General features: G+C 43.6%; 1 protein-coding gene across 1 annotated transcript in view; it reads left to right on the top strand.

The window, feature by feature from the left end:
- Window positions 1-17,397, top strand: part of LOC116053862 (tetratricopeptide repeat protein 28) — a 150,234-nt gene extending 132,837 nt beyond the window's left edge. Inside the window, exons 14-24 of the mRNA XM_036008395.1 lie at window positions 3,644-3,788; window positions 3,895-4,074; window positions 6,032-6,576; window positions 8,195-8,442; window positions 8,540-8,664; window positions 9,648-9,879; window positions 10,746-10,822; window positions 11,495-11,518; window positions 12,328-12,457; window positions 12,998-13,105; window positions 15,002-17,397. Of these exons, the coding sequence (XP_035864288.1) occupies window positions 3,644-3,788; window positions 3,895-4,074; window positions 6,032-6,576; window positions 8,195-8,442; window positions 8,540-8,664; window positions 9,648-9,879; window positions 10,746-10,822; window positions 11,495-11,518; window positions 12,328-12,457; window positions 12,998-13,105; window positions 15,002-16,623 (3,436 nt within the window). The 3' untranslated portion in view covers window positions 16,624-17,397. The remainder of the gene's footprint in view (window positions 1-3,643; window positions 3,789-3,894; window positions 4,075-6,031; window positions 6,577-8,194; window positions 8,443-8,539; window positions 8,665-9,647; window positions 9,880-10,745; window positions 10,823-11,494; window positions 11,519-12,327; window positions 12,458-12,997; window positions 13,106-15,001) is intronic.

The following is a 17,397-nucleotide window of genomic DNA, read 5'->3' on the forward strand; positions in this document are numbered from 1 at the left end:
TCTCATTCTTCCTGTCAGGCTAACAAACGACTGTTTGCTTTCCCATGGAGCTCGGCTCATGCCAGGGCCTGGGAGAGAGACGAGAGCGTCGGGAGGCTGGAGGGAAGCCAGTGGCCGGGGGGGCTACCAGAAGGGCAGGATAGGAGGAGGAAACGCTGGCTGGTGGAACAGATGGAGAGTTGTGGCCGTAAAGCTCGGCCCTGTGTGCCTGCGGCGCCAAAGGCTTCTAACCCCACGGCCACAATTAGCACAGTTCCCAGTATGTTGTAGAGCTGCAGAGATTAATTGATTACCTCTACAACTATTTTGATAATCAATGAATCGGTTTGAGTCATTTTTGATGTTAACCCTCGTGTTGTTTTCCCGTTGACCATGAACTTGTTTTCCTTTGGGGGTCATAATTGAAATAGAACTTTTTTTGGCGCTTTTTAAAATGTTTTTTTTTTTTTTAATTCATGGTCAATAAACCTAATTTACATGACATTATACCACATTTTTAAGTTAAAAAAAGCAGAAATTATGAATTATTTTGACTATTCAGTCCTTCCAGAAAAATGCGAGTTTTTTTGTGATTGTTGCGGGCAAAAATCCTTGATTATGCGGCACGTTTTCTTAAAAAATGCCAATTTTTTATGTAAATAACATTTTATGTAAATAATCATTATTTTTTTTAAATGTTGTATGGGTTCTATACAACGTACATCCATGTTATTTTTGGGCAATTTGGTTGAAAGAAACCCATATTTCTGATATTAAAAACCCAAAGGTTAAGTTCGCTGATGTCAGCTTGTTAAATGTGAATATGTTCTAGTCTCTTCTCTCCTCTCAGCTTCTCCATTAATCGAGAAAACAATCGTTAGTTGCAGCCTTAGTGTGTTGTGTGTCTCTACCCGAGCAGGGAGCCGTCACACAGCAGACATGCCTCAAACACACAGGGCTGTTACCTGATTTCTGTTAATACTGCAAAAATACTCACCGGGAGGGCATTGGCGGCGCGTGCAGTCGCAGCAGTGGCTCGGCTCTCTCTCGGTTCTATTCATTGAAGACATCTTATCATCATCATCTTCATCATCTTGCAGCTCTGAGTGTTGATATGTAGAGAAGGTCCCTGTAAAGATGGGATGAGCTCCGCTCTCCGGTTATACTGGCGAGCTTCATGTCTCTGCACTAGCTAACCACGATACAATACTGCCATCTAGTGGAGCTTTTCATATTGACATCATTTTCTCAGCAGTATTGCTTCCTGTCATGTGGAGTTACAGTGTATATGCTAGTGCAGTGGTTCCAGACTCTTTTTTTTATCTGAGGTACCCCCAAAGCCCTGCCAGAGGAACTTACGTACCCCTTTTTTTCCCCCAACCTTTATTGTGCGTTCTCTTAGCTTAATTCATATGTATATGTAACAGTTCTCGAGATATATGAAAGACAACGGACACACACACACACACACACACACACACACACACACACACACACACACACACACACACACACACACACATGTTTGTGGCACTATCTTTGTGGGGACCTGTCATTGACATAATGCATTCCCTAGCCCCTTACCCTAACCTTAACCATCACAACTAAATGCCTAACCTTAACCCTTACCCTCACCCTAACCATAACCTAATTCTAACCCTAATCCTAAAACCAAGTCTTAACCCTCAAACAGACCTTTTAACCTTGTGGGCTCCAGCATTTTGGCCCCACAAAGCTGTCCGGACCCCACAAGTATACTGGACTCCCAGTTTTTGGACCCCACAAATATAGTTAAACAGGACCACACACACACACACACACACACACACACAGGGTCCGTGCTTTATAGTTGGATATGTGTTCCCAGAGGGATTATAGCAAATGACAATGGAGAACCATATGGCCCACCTTCATCTTTCTTTCACTCTGTGAGACTTTACATCTGACAGCGAGCATGTTAGAAAAAGAAAGACGGGCCTCTACTGTATGATGAGAGGGTTGCATCGCGCTCTTCTCATGCAGCTTAGTACTGCTGTCACACACACACACACACACACACACACACACACACACTCAGAAGAGTACAGTGGCTGAGTTTTGTGTCTTATCTGATGTAACATATGAAGCAAGTTAGACATGTAGCTCGTAGGCCACGTTCCCAACACGTATTTATTACAGCAGCATGGTTTGATGTTAAAGAACAGTTTGATACATGAGACCTGTGTTTACATGCTGTATACATCTTACAATCTTTTTCTAATAGAGACTTTGATTATTTCACAGTGTTTTTAATTACAACCCATCTGTTGTTGTTTAAAAGAGCCGCTGTAGATTTCATAGGACTAAATGTCCACTGCTGGATTTGTTATGTAGAATAATATCAGATAAGACCTGGGGTCCTATCTTGCACCCGGTGCAGCACAGCACAAAGCCCGACGCAAGTGTCTTTGCTAGTTTTAAGACTGACGCAGTTGTCAGTTTCCCGTCCAGCGCCCACGTCGTTTAAATAACAAATGCACCTGCGCCCATCTTTGCGCCCATGGGCATGCTGGTCTTACAGGGAGGTGTGTTCAGGTGCATTCTGGGCATGCTGGTCTTACAGGGAGGTGTGTTCAGGTGCATTCTGGGCGTATCTTGAGGCAGCGGGAAGTGATCGCGCCATTGACCAACAAAAACCTGGTCTAAAGTCAATAACGCAGCATTTCATTATTATTTTAACAGAGCATTAGTAAAACGTGCCTAGACTCGTGCACAGCGCACGCACACTATGCTTGTTACACACACAGGGACGCACAGCAGCACACACACATGCGGAAGATTATATATATATAAATAAATAATCCTGTAGCGCTGTTTTTTTATAGAATTGTTCTCCAACTGTCCAAATATAGCGTAAAGAGCATTTATAATCTTGAAACTCTTTTTGTATTTTACTAAGTAAAGTTCACAGAATGAATGTTTAGCTGACAAATCTGCTACATTTGGATAAAAATAATTTGGCCTGCTCTAATTGCAAATCAAGGATCCCGAACAAAGCCAAGTACATCTTCAATACTCTCTATTTAATATTAAACCAACAGAAGAACATGTACTCAATTATATCAGACTTCTTCAGGGAATAGCAAATTAGTAGAAGTATCATAGAACAGTTGAAGGTATTTTAAAAAACCTAAAAGATTGGGGGCGTTTCAGAAAACATCCAGGGCTGGAGCCCCTGAATCCACCTTTTTTTTAATTAATTTATTCAATATACAATCAACATACTGTAGAAGAATGAACACATGACACTGTCATGAACACATGAACTCTAACCATAACTTGTCATGACAAAAACCGAATGACACTTACTGACAGAAGCGTTATGTCATAAACGTTTATGACTTGTTTATAATGTTTGACACGTTCATGACAGTGTCATGTCACTCTTATGTAGATACTTTCAAATAAAGTGTAACCGAATAATGCTCATAAAGTCCTGCCCCTACTCTACAATATCATATTATTACAGAAACTAAAATACAGCTGTACAGCATACAAAAACGTAAACTAACTGTAAATGCATGATGTGGCAAACAGTGCCTTGGGTCTGCAACATGAAAGTAAAAGTACGAGGTGGACAGTGAAAACAGTATTTCTTGACCTTGTGTATGTTGTGTTTGTGCAGGAGTTGCCAGAGTATGACCAGCCTGTTCAGTAACACCATGTCACCTGCCAAAGACGGGAACTCTTCGCTGCCTCGTCGCTCCAGCAACCTCGGAAAGCCTCCACTGCGGGCACTTTATGATCTGCTCATTGCACCTATGGAGGGGGTGAGGGCTTCCTCCATGCCTGGCTGTTGATGTAGTTGTGTGTTAGAGAGAGAAATATTTTGAGAAGTATGAGTATTTTCATTGTACTCCGCCTTTTGTCTAACAGGGCTTGATGCACTCCAGCGGGCCCGTCGGCAGACACAGGCAGCTGGTGATGGTGCTGGAGGGGGAACTGTACCTCATCCCCTTCGCTTTGCTCAAAGGAAGCTCGTCCAATGAATACCTGTACGAGCGCTTCAGCCTCATCGCTGTTCCCTCCATCCATGGCCTTGGAACCAGCGCAAAGGTTGGCCGCCTCCTTCACATGACTAAAAAATATAATGCCGTACTTTTGTGATTTAAAATTTTTATTTGCAAATATGACAAACAACAGCTCATATGGTACAGCTTACAGAAGACAAATAAGACGAGAAGGTCAGATAGTGAAATAGCATTTCAGTCAAAGCATAAGTTCTCCTGGTCTCAAGGAATGTGAAAAATGAAAAATGTACAAGCTGAGCAGACAAAAAGTGCAGTAGTATTAGTTAAATAAAACAATCAAACAAAATATCAGTAAATTAAATAAATATGGCATAAAAATCTGGTTACAATCTCATAATCAGGCTACTAGTTAGAAGTCAGGTGGACCATAAAGTAATCCCAAATCTCCAGTGTCCCTGGTTTTTTTCCACTTATCCTAGCCAGCATAACCTCTCATATGATGCTGTCTCACCCATGAGGAATTTCCACCCTTGCATTGTTGGGTTTATGGGTGATTTCCAGTGTCTCAATATAATTCTGGCAGCAGAGGCTATCCCAACCATCAGGACTAATATTGGCATGGTTCCTCCTGCCCATGTCCCTAAGAATTCCTAATGCTGTACTTTGATTTGAAACTCACGATTTGGGTAACACTTTATAATAACTGCGCACTATGAAGCTTTAGTCAATATTAGTTAATACTTAAGTCATCATTCATTAACTCTCCTGTTGTCCTCGGGTCTAATTTGATCCATATTCAAAATGTTTCGATATCAGAAATTTGGGTTTCTTTCAACCAAATTGTCAAAAAATAATGTGGATGGTTCCATACAACCATTACTCTTTACAAGTAGAATAAAAGATCAGCTCAGTACTTTCATTGAATTTGGGTGTTTTATTCAATTTTATAGCATTTGGAGAAAATAAATGATAAAAGAACGTTGAAAAGAGTGACAAAAATGTCGGAAATAGCTTCAAAAACGTGGGGAAAAAACTAAAACAAAAACGTAAAAAAAAAAGCGCAGGAAAAATGTGACAAAATCATCGGTAAGAAGTGACAAAAAAAACGTATAAAAAACTTTGGGGAAAAAGCGACAGAAGTGTCGAAAAACACGACCACGTTGAAAAAAAACAATTAAATTTTGACCCAGTCGACGGGAAGACAACACAAGGGTTAAGCATTGTTCCTACATTAATACACAGTAGTATGTCATGTATAAACACAGTTATAAATGTCTTATTTTTGATTGATGAGCTCATCTGCAATGTGTTTGAAGACTGTATTTTCATACGTAATAAATGATTAATTCATCTTTTCTAAATTAAGTATAATATCTATTACAGAACCGTTATTTATGAGTTGTCAGTGCTTCATAAGATCATTTAGAAAGTGTACGTAAATGATCGACAAACTATTTAGATGCACATTTATGCATGCATTTTTTTATTATTATTTTATTTTCAAACCAAAATCAGACCGAGCAGCAATAGTTTGCATCTTAGACACAGGCATATTATCATGCAATTCCAAAGGACCAATCAAACAAGCAAAGATACAAGCAAAATGCTAAAATATATATATGTATATATATATGTATATATATAGTCTTTAGTTATTTTAAGCTTGTAACTATGCTGTAGCAACTTGTGATGCGCAATGTAATATGCATGCATTTATACCTATAAATATCGTTCCGTGTGGAGTTTGTATGTTTTCCCCATGTTTCCCCCACCTAGGTTGTACTAGGTTCTCCAGTCAGTGCCCTGGATCAAGGCACTGGCTCAGATCTGGACTTGGTCCCCAGGTGGTGTAAATGGCTGCCCACTGCTCCCTTGACGGATGGGTTTAATGCAGAGAATGAATTTTGCTACATGTATTGTATGTGACAATAAAAGTACCTTTAATGGTTAGTGAGTGTGTTAATAGACTTTTTATTTCAGGGTGCTAAGAAGCCATCTTTTACAAATGACTGTGAATGTAACCTTTGTTTTTGTGCTCCTAGGCTCACTCCCGGCGCCCTGGACCGGCTCCATGTGGCGGTGTCTCGATGGCAGCGGTGGTGGGGAACCCTCGCCTGCCCTCGCCCGTGATGGACCGCTGGCTGTGGGGACCCATGCCCTCTGCAGAGGAGGAGGCCCTAATGGTGGCTGAGCTGCTGGGCTGCCAACCGCTGGCCGGCACTGCTGCCACCAAGGAGCGGGTGATGAGTGCCCTCACACAGGCGGAGTGTGCCCACTTTGCCACCCACATTTCCTGGAAACTAGCAGCTCTGGTGCTCACCCCAAACCCTGAGAGCGTGCCCGGTGGAGCAGGTTCCAACGTGGGAGTTGGAACCGTGGGGAGAGGTGCAGGGGGGAGAAGAGGCAGCAGTGGCCGAGGCAGGAAGGGCTCCATTGGAAGCGGCTACACCATCCCCGAGTCTCTTCACATGCAGGACGACAGCAGTGACGTGGAGAGCATATGTGACAGCCCGCCCCTGCAGGAGTTCCTGCTCACAGCCGCAGATATATTGGACCTGAGGTTGCCCGTCAAGCTGGTGGTGCTGGGGTAGGTTGGCTGGTTGGTGCTGCTGCAAAATAGCCTCTGGAAGGAACTTGTTTTGGTGGAACATGTGTATGTTAAAAGTTGTTTTAGTCGTGCAACAGAAAACTCAGATTGGACAGATAGTCTAGCTAGCTGTCTGGATTTACCCTGCAGAGATCTGAGGAGCAGTTAACCATAGTCCTCACAAATCCACCGGAGTTTAGAACGCCAACACAAAAAAAGAGGAAGGGGACGGCGAATCTTGAAGCAATCGCCTAAATTAATCGTCGTCGATATAGACTAGTTGGCTGGTTACAGGACACACATTTACATGGTGGTCTGTGTGTTGATTTAGGTCCTGACATTATATTTTATTATATTCTTATGGCAGTAATTAAGTTATAAACGCAACCCAACGTCACCCTTTGTCATTTGATCCTGGATCAGATTTGTCAAAGTGGTTTGAGGCGGTGTGAGAGTCCCGTACAGGAAACAGGAAACATCACTGCCTCTATCGCTGCCCCGAGAAAGTTTTAAAACACAAAACACAAGCACTGAACTGCCCGGGAGTTTGTGGGTTAGATTAATCTTTTTTCTTTCTCTCTTTTGCTGCGTTCCAGACACAATTTTTAGCCCGTAAGTTACGACTTCAAGTCACGACTCACGTGTAAGCTAACATTAGCTAGCGCTAGCTGATACTAGCGATTTCTATTTCTATATTTTGGGCTTCATCTAATAAACATAACCTGTAGTAGTACACAATCGTATGTGTATTGTTTTGATTACAATGTGCGGAATTACTTTACGCACAAAATTAGAAATGCATGAGTTTAATCATTCCAAAGTCCGCCAGTCTGTTCTTGATAAACCTCGATGACGTCCTCGTCCTCCATCCCCAGCTCTTTGGGAGTTTGGTTGTCTGCGATTCTCTGTCCTTCAAACAGAAACCTTAGCTATTTATTTCTATTTCTCACCGTTAATCACCAGCGTCTGTACAGCATCAACAGGGGTCACTATTGCTGTTTATGTGTGTGTGACGTCAAAAACTGGAACTGGAAGTACAACCATCTGGTACGAGTGCACGAGTGGTAAGTTACGGGTTAGACCGTCGTTCCAGGGCACTTTCATGGGTAGAAGGTTATGAAAACACGAGTTACGGGTTGCCTGGAACGCAGCAATATGTAATATGTATTTCTCCATGAAATGAAGCTGCCTTCAAGTGCGGTCAGAAAACGTTGAGATCTATAAACTATGTGACGGAAAACAATAACTGTGAACTATAAAGTCTACTTGTGCTACACTGGGGGGTTAAAGAACACAACATGACGTCACACAAATGGGCCGTTTAAGAGACACTCCCACCGCCGCACAACCCTGCGAAGAATCATCGGATCGCTTTTTCTGGTCTGAATGGGCTCTGAAACTATGATCAAATCAGTCCCGCTATAGATGAGAATTGAAGGTTGATTTACAGACATAAGAAGCCATTATATAGGGTGTACTAAAAAAGAAATGGTAACGTAACTTATGAGAATTGAATAGAATAGCCTAGTAAGATAATAAAAGCAAATAATGCTTCAAACGTTATGCTATAAAATGTTAATAGTTTCCTTATTCAGTGATATGTCTCGTGTGGCTACAGGTCGTACCAGGAGTCCAGCAGCAAAGTGACAGCAGACGGTGTGGTGGGACTGACCAGGGCCTTCCTGGCTGCCGGGGCTCAGTGTGCTCTCGTGTCCCTGTGGCCTGTCCCCGTCGCAGCCTCCAAAGTGTTTGTCCACGCCTTCTACACCGCGCTGCTCAACGGGACCAAGGCCAGTGCAGCGCTGGCAGACGCCATGAAGACTGTCCAGAGCAGCAAGCAGTACTCGCACCCCTCCAACTGGGCAGGTTGGACACATTACCCACTCGTGTTAATTCTACATTCCTATAATAAAAAAGCGATGACTTTGTGTAATGGAGCTCTTTTTCACTGCTTTCTGTCCAGGATACATGCTGATTGGTAATGATGTGAAGCTCAACAGCCCGTCTTCCCTCATTGGCCAAGCGTTGGCAGAGATTCTACAGTATCCAGACCGAGCGCGTGATGCTCTCAGAGTTTTACTCCATCTGGTGAGACATGGACACACACACACACACACGACACACGACACATGCCACACACACACAGACGCACGCACACAAACACACACATGCATGCACACACACCCCCGCACACGCACACACGCACACACTAGTCACACACACACCCCCACACGCACGCACACCCACACACACAAACACACACATACACTCTCACACACACACACACACACACACACACACACACACGTACACATATACACACACACACAAACACACACACACACACACACACACACACATACACACACACATGTTCACTAACACACACGCACACACAAACACACACACACACACACATTCACTCACACACACACACACACACAAACGTACACTTACACTCACACATTTATTTTATTTTATTTTTGACTTTTCAATTTCATTTCTATTTAGTTTTCAGAGTGTTTGCTGGTTTAAGATGTATATAGTATATAACTTTATTGACATTCTGCTACAATGAAAATCAGTTCATTTGTTAAATAGAACAAAGACTACAGTAATATAGCAAATATCAATTAAAGCAAATAAATAGGTGAGACACTGTGTTAGCTGGTTTTGGTTTAGTTTCAGAAAGGATTATTTTTCTTTTAATATATTTAGTTTTTGTTACATGGTTAAAGAATAGGAAGAATAAGACATGATGCTTCACTGTCCAATGTGAAGCAATTGCGACACAGCGCCATCTGCAGGAATGTCAAGTCAGTTCAATTTCTGTAAAAAAAAATCATTTTTATTTTATTCAAACTGGTTTAGTTTTCTTTTTCTGTCTGTAAGGTTTTAGTGTTACTTTACTAAAATTATTTTTCACTACTCATTTTCCTTTGAGTTTTAGTTTTAGCTTACTATAATATAATAACCCTGACACACACACCAGGACTTTCCTACAATACAAAATGTCACCACCAAAGACGCGCAGATATGCTGACGACGCTGCACTTCGCTGGTACTTGCAGGTGGAGAAGTCTCTTCAGAGGATACAGAACGGCCAGCGTAACTCCATGTATACATCCCAGCAGAGTGTGGAGAACAAGGTGGGGGGTGTCCCTGGCTGGCAGGCGCTGCTGACCGCTGTGGGCTTCCGTCTCGACTCGGTGGGCAGCGGGATGCCCGCTGCAGTCTTCTTTCCCACCGCTGATCCCGGGGACAGGCTCCAGCAGTGCAGCACCACTTTACAATCCCTGCTGGGTATGTACCTGAAATAAGCTCTACAGCAGTGGCGCCCGCAGGATTCTATTTCATATATAGTACGCACAAAAACCGCCCTGCCCGCTGTGCCAGAAATCAGCTGTTCTTATAATATTGAATGTGTATGAGAGTGTGCTCCTAGCGTACTTTTATCATATCAAGACGACCAGATCATGACAATATTTTTACTAAAACGTTTTGTGTGTGTGAGAGAGAGAGAGAGAGAGAGAGAGAGGGAGAGGGAGAGGTGGATGCGCTTAAAGCAAATAGCTGTCAGTGAGCCTGTACGTAGATGTGAATGACATGGTTTCTCTGCGTGCCATGTAAACATAAACATAAAGTGATGTACTTTTCTGAAATTATCAGACTGTTAATGTAGTCTTAGCAGACTGTTCTATCTGTTCTATTATTTGCCTTTTCCCCACTTAGACATTATATCCACATTACTGATGATTATTTATCTAAAATCTAAGTGTGAAGATATTCTGTTAAAGCACCAACTGTCAACCCTAGAATATCGCCACAATATCGATATCGAGGTATTTGGCAAAGAATATCGTGATCTCTGATTTTCTCCCTATCGCCCAGCCCTATATATACACATACACACACATTTTTTTAATAAATATTTCTACAGTACCAGTGCTAATTTTTGGCCGAGACAAAGTTCTTGGCCGTCTGCTTGGTGTGTCAGACCCTTTACTGATTTGGTGATCACATGACCAAACAGTTCTGTCTTCAGTGTTTGTACCATTTCATATCACTCCCCAGATCACCTGTTTAGTCATAGCGCTACTTAGTTTGGGGTTTAAAGTGTGTGCTGTGTGTATGAATAATGAGGAAGTTCCTTTGATCCCGTCCCTTAGGTCTGCCGCCGCCCTCTCTCCAGGCTTTGTGCAAACTCATCACAGCTTCAGAGGCAGGGGAGCAGCTCATCAATCGGGTAGGCCCCTGCAGCTCTGAGCAAACGCTACTGGATTTTTAAATCTGATAGAAATCGTTCTTTGGGCTCAAATAACAAAACACCATTGCTATTGTTCTGTGTGAAGAGCTCTTGAGACAGCCCCTCTTACTTTCTCTGAAACTTTTACATGCCTTTGTGCCATGAGGCTCTTGCTAGAAGAGAATATTTTAGGGATATATGATTGCGTAACTTAGTTATGTGAGGACTGGATACACGCTAATGCACAAAGTGCTGCTCAATCTGCATTGAATTGCAGCATGGAAGCCTAACGATCAGCCGTTCAAGTACAAAGTCTAAACTACAATCTGAGTCCTGTTCTCTTGCACCCGAGCTCGTGAGCCCGGGGGAATTAATATTACGCATTTATGCCTGTTTACGTGCAACACGTGGCTATCACATGCTTAAAGGGAAATACTATGCAGTTGGTAGGTGTTGCCTCATACTGCAAATACAGGTCTCAATGCACAGAACATGGAACACGGTCAGCCTGATCTGCGTATGCTGATTGCATCAAACTGTTAAACACTTCTGTCACTTGTTGCTGTTATCCTTCTTGTTGACCTGAACCCTTGTACCCCTTTGTGAATGGCCTTTGTGCATGCGATTAAAAGCCTATTCTCTCTCCCCCTGCCCCTACCGTGCGGTCTGAAGGCTGTTAAAAATATGGTGGCAATGGTAAGTGTGCCTTCACCTCCCTGCACTCCATCCCATTCTGCGCTTTTTCCTCCGCTCTCCACTTTCTGTCCCGCTAAACTTTCCAAAAAAACCTTCTTGTGTAGAAGCTGCATGACAATTTAATGATCTTGATTGTCTTGTTTTTTCATGCTGTTTAGCGTTTGCATGCATAAAGTGTAGCCTAGCAAACATTCACTCTGTTTATATATTTTTTTTTCCTTGCTGGTCTGCAGTCCAATCTTAGGGATTTTGAGTATTAAAAGATTTCCAACCCTGGTTCAGAGGAAATTACAGGTCAGGGGACAATTTCAGGGTTAGTAGAAAGGGATAAAGCTATGATGTAAGAAAAAACCTCTTAGTTAAGAAGCGTGCAGTGAGCAGACGAGGCATGTTTCTATTTTCTGCAGTTTCGTCATGTTGACAAAGGTGTCTCTGTCCCAAACCAAGTAATCCCCAAACAAAACGTGAAAAAAAAAGTGTGTTCCCAGGGCATGTGTTAACCCCCGTGAAGCTTCCCTGCAGATGTTCTTTTGCTCCGGGGACTCAAACAGAAACCCATTCATACCTACTCCAGAAAATATGTTTACAGTAGTTCCACAATAAGATGGGACTGAAATAGAGGACAATGCAATTGAGAGCATGGAACTACAGTCACTCTGGATGATTTCATTATTCATAGAATAGAAATTGTTTGATCACACAATTTCTTTTTTACCCATTAATCGCATCTCCAGTAGAATTCAGCACTTTATTGTGTCCCTGTGTTCGTTCCTAACCACTCAGCTCCTCTTTTCCCTCTTTTTCTCCAGCTCCACCAGGTGCTAGTCCAACTCCAGACGGGAGAGAAAGAACAGGATTTCTCCCTCCTGCCCATTCAGGTGTCCATCAGTGTGCAGCTCTGGAGACTGCCAGGGTGCCACGAGTTCCTGGCTGCTCTCGGTGAGTCAACGGTTACCTAGTCTCGCTTTGCCAGATCCTCCTCCAAAGCGCGTTGGAGGAGGGTCTGGCTACTCCACATAGCATTCGGGCAAATAGCAAACGGTCAGCTCTGTGCGTTGCTATGGTTACTGTACACAAACCAACCAGCCGACAGTTTGCAGGGCTGAGGTAGAGATGCACGGCCGAAAGAAAAGAAGGAGAAACACAGCTGCTTTTAAACATTATGAAAGAATTAGATATCAGCAGCTTTGTGGATAATACTTTTTCTAGAAGCTGGTTGAAGGAATGAAAGAGAGACGCTGTGTTCACACGCTCCAACAAGTCCTCCACCGCTGGAAAACTCTGAAAAAATCCTATTTTGCACGGCTGCATGTAAACGGGAATATTAGTGGAATATTTACTTTCATTAGCCGTGTTAACAGCTTAGCCAGAGTATTGTCTTTTTCGGAATAAGGACAAAAACCAGAACAATATGTGCGTGTAAACGTAATCACTGTCAAATGTATGAGTTACAACTGTTGTGCTTTTGTATGTGTGCAGGATTTGACTTATGCGAGGTCGGCCAGGAAGAAGTGGTACTGAAGACTGGCAAGCTAGCCAACCGCCGCACCCTGCACTTTGCGCTCCAGTCTCTGCTGGCGCTGTTTGGTAAGTATACTTATACTGAGATGGCTGTTCACATATGAAACATATAAATTAGCCAATTACCTAGATAAAGCTTGGGAGAAGAGGAAAAAAGCTCTTTATCGAGATGAATTGTAGATGAGAATTTGTTGTTTGTGTGTGGTGTGTGTGTATGTGTATGTGTGTACGTGTATATACATATATGTATGTGTATATGTGTTATGTGTATATATTTGTATTCATGTATTCCTCCGAGTGATTTGTATTTGCGACAGGAAGATGTTTGTTAAATAAGTAAATTTGTGGTGTCTTGTAATCCCATGTGGGATGGGCCAAAATGTTTGGCATGACACAGAAATTTAACATAACTAACTAACTAACTAACTATACGGTGGCCGGGTTGGATCAGTGGGTAGAACGGACGCACATATACATAATGGTATATGCCTCAACGCAGAGGTCCGGGATTCGATTCCGACCTGTGATGATTTCCTGCATGTCTTCCCCCTCTCTCTCTCTCCCCTTACTCAGCTAGCTGTCCTGTCCATTAAAGGCAGAAATGCCCCAAAAAATAATCTTAAAAAAAATAAAAGTATACTTATATGTTCTTCTCCAGGAGTGTTAAACTAAATATCACTTAGGGCCACACTGGAAAATGACAATCGCATCAAGAACCAGACATGTATAGTTTACTGACATGCTTTTATTTTATCGAAAAAGTCAAATATCTTTGACTGTATTACTGCATGTCTCATATAGGCTTCTCACTTACAGTTTGGTTGATATAAAGTCCTAAAAAAGTCAGGAAAAAAGTTCCTCAGCCATCATAGAAAAAAAGCCCCCAAAAGGTTGGAAAAAGTGACAAAAATTCCAGAAAAAGCTACAAAATCTTTGGTAAAAAGTGACACAAACTAGGTGGGCCAAAATTTATTGTGAACCTAAATTGATATGGGGGTAGGGCTGGGCGATATGGAGAAAATCAGATATCGCGATATTCTTGTCCTAATACCTCAATGTCGATATTGTGGCGATATTATAGGGTTGACAATTGGTGCTTTAACAAAATATCTTCACAATGAGACTCTTCAGTAATGTAGATATAATGACTGAGTGGGTAAAGGTAAAAATAATAGAAGAGCTAGAACAGTCTGGTATAAAATGACATCACTTTACTGTAATGCACCCTTTAAAACCAGGAAAAGACAACACTTATGCCATTTACGATATTACGATATCCAAAATCTAAGACGATATCTAGTCTCATATCACGATATCAATATAAAATCGATATATTGCCCAGCTCTATATGGGGGCCAGATCAAAATCTGCCACGGGCCTTGAGTTTGACACATGGGCTCTTGTCCTTGTTTTTCTTAATTTTTTTCAGTCAAAATGAATGTTGTGTGTATGTGAATCTGAACGAAGTCTCTCATCAACTCTTGTAATTGGAGATTTATCTACGTGAATCTACCTTGAACCAATCCTCCTTTTTCATGGAGCCTCCTTTTTTATCTACTGTATCTACTCTCGCAACTGTTAAAAAAATATATATATACATATATATATTTTGTGTGTGTGTGTGTGTGTGTGTGTCTCATTAAACCGCTAGAACAAATTGAAAATTGAATTGAATATAAATGGCTTCACTAAAAAAAAAGAATGACAGTTACACTTTAAAGTGCAGTTTCCTACTGATATTGTCTTTCACTAACACAAAAAATCTCAGCGTGTCTTTGGCGATGTGTTTATTGCGCCAGTTGATATTGCAGTGACGATAAAAGAACTATTTATTGTGCTGCTTTAGTTAGAACATGCGTCATCGGATGTTTCACAACAATGTGCATTCATCTTTTTTTAGCAATCCTGTTGTTTTTATCAGCTGTCACATTATTTCCCTTCCTCTTCTTTCTCTTTGTTCAGACTCGACAGAGCTTCCCAAGCGTCTGAGCCTGGACAGCTCCTCTTCCCTCGAGTCTCTAGCTTCAGCCCAGTCCGTGTCCAACCCCCTGCCCATGGGATACTCAAGCCTCCCCTTCTCCCCTCCGTGCCTGGACAGTCAGGCCTCGGACGCCATCTCCGTCTACAGCCTCAGCTCCGTAGCCTCCTCCATGAGCTGCGTTTCCAAGTCCGAGTGCGATTTCCTCGGCCATCGGCAACGCGGCGGGGCCACAGCTCACTACTCCATTCACAAACACCCTCACGTTCCGCGGAGTCGCTCCTCGCCTCACGGGGCAGCTGCTGCCACGGCGGCGGCAGGGGCCCGCGGGGAGGACGAGGAATACGAGGGATTTTCCATCATCAGCAGCGAACCGCTGGGAAGCCACTGCGACTCTTTGCCACTGCCGCCGGGCCACAGCCAGCGGCACCACCGCGGAGGCAGGGGGGTCGTCGGTGGGTCCAGCGCAGGAGCAGGGAGAGGCTACACTGTATCTGTATCGTCCAGGGGAAGTGTCAGCACCCCCACGTCCCCTGTTAAAACATGCCTGGTGCCCAGCCCAAACTCCCCATTCCAGAAGGTAAAGGGTAAGGTGAGCAGCTCAGATACAGGCGAATCGGACCAGTCCAGTACCGAGACGGACAGCACTGTCAAGTCTCAGGAAGAAAAAACTGTCCCTTTGGATCCTCAGGAGCTGGCCCAGAAGATCCTGGAGGAGACCCAGAGCCATCTACGGGCCGTGGGGAGTCTTCAGCGGGCTGGGCCCGAGGGCGCGACAGCTGGAGGAACCTCGGCGCGGAGCAGCGCTTTCCGCTCCTCCGAAACCAGCGCGTTCAGCCGCCCCAACAGCAGCGCTAGCGGCCGAGCTCAGTCATCCCCGAGGCCCAAACCGCCCTCCCGTTCCTCGTCACTGCAGAAGATAAGCTCCGGCTACAACAGTCCCGCGATCTCTGAGTCTTCCCAAAAGGAGGGCAGCCATCCTTCGCCCACTCTGGACAGCCACGCACAGTTCCGATTAAAGTACCCGAGCTCCCCGTACAGCGGCCACATCTCCCGTTCCCCGAGTAACGTGTCTCCCAGTTCTGGTCACCAGTCCCCGGCCGGCAGCGCTCCGTCCCCCGCCCTGTCGTACTCCTCCACGGGCTCCGCCTGCTCCACATCGGCTGACGTCCCAGACCTGGACCGGCTAAGACGAGGCGTCATTGATGAGAAAGTCCAAGCGATCCACAATCTGAAGACCTTTTGGGCCAACGCCGCGGCCCAGCAACAGCAACACCTGGGTCCCGTCAGAGCCGTCCACGGCGCTCCCGGATCCCTCGCTTCCGCCGGCAGGGACGTACTGAGCCTTCTGAACCTCTCTCCACGCCGCTGCTCCCCTAACGATACCCAAGACAGCCTGGAGCTGCGGGAGCTGGGGCTGCAATCACTAGACAGGGGCAGCAAGAACTCCTCCAACGGACACCACTGCTCCAACCCCAGAAAAGTGGCCCCATCGCCGACTATTTCCACGCGCAGCAGCCCCGGCGCTCGTTCTATCCGACTACCTGCCGGCAACGGATACAAGTTCCTGTCGCCAGGGAGGTTTTTCCCTTCCTCTAAATGCTGAGACATTTAAAAAAAAAAAAAAAACGGTTCTATACTTTAATCTAACAGTTACTTTCCTGTGTGCTGGAGGAGTAGGGCACTTTTTTGGGGACCAGTCTCGGTCCACCGAGCTTGACTGAAAGGATTTGATTGGTCAGTGAGTGTGATGCTGCAGAGGCACATGAATGCTTAAGAGAGTGTCTTTGTCTTTGTGCCCATAACACTGTAAATGGGCATGAGAAATACTCAACGACCTGATACTGTGTTTGTGTGTAACTGTGTGTCGGGTAGATGTAAATGCCATTTGGTACCCCCCCCCCACCCTCCTCTCCAAAATCTTCGCTGTTTGTGTGGGCCAAGACGCATCAGCTATGACTGATTTCCTCCATTCTATTTTGTTTTGAAATTTGAATGGTTATTGTTATTATTGTTTGTTATTGTTATTAATATTATAATAATTATTATTATTATTATTATTATGTTTTGTAAATTAATTGCAGTGTTTCACAATCAGTATTAAGCGTTTTTATATTATTAAAAAGTGAACAAACCATGTAAAGATGGATAGAGTGGGGGGAAAAAAGATTTAATATTTTTTATTGAAATCAAAAGGGCATTTTGCCTGATTTCTTTGTGAATTGAGTGTCTGCTCCGACGCATGGATTCTCTTGCTATTCAATGTTAAGTACCATGTATGACCTTTTTAGCCCATGATTTTTTGAGATTAAACATGAACGTTTCATGACAACCATCTGTCATTTATCAGTAAACGGTTTCAATAAAAAAAAACATCATG

Source organism: Sander lucioperca, chromosome 2 (assembly GCF_008315115.2).
Source record: "Sander lucioperca isolate FBNREF2018 chromosome 2, SLUC_FBN_1.2, whole genome shotgun sequence".
NCBI classification, from domain to species: Eukaryota; Metazoa; Chordata; class Actinopteri; order Perciformes; family Percidae; genus Sander; species Sander lucioperca.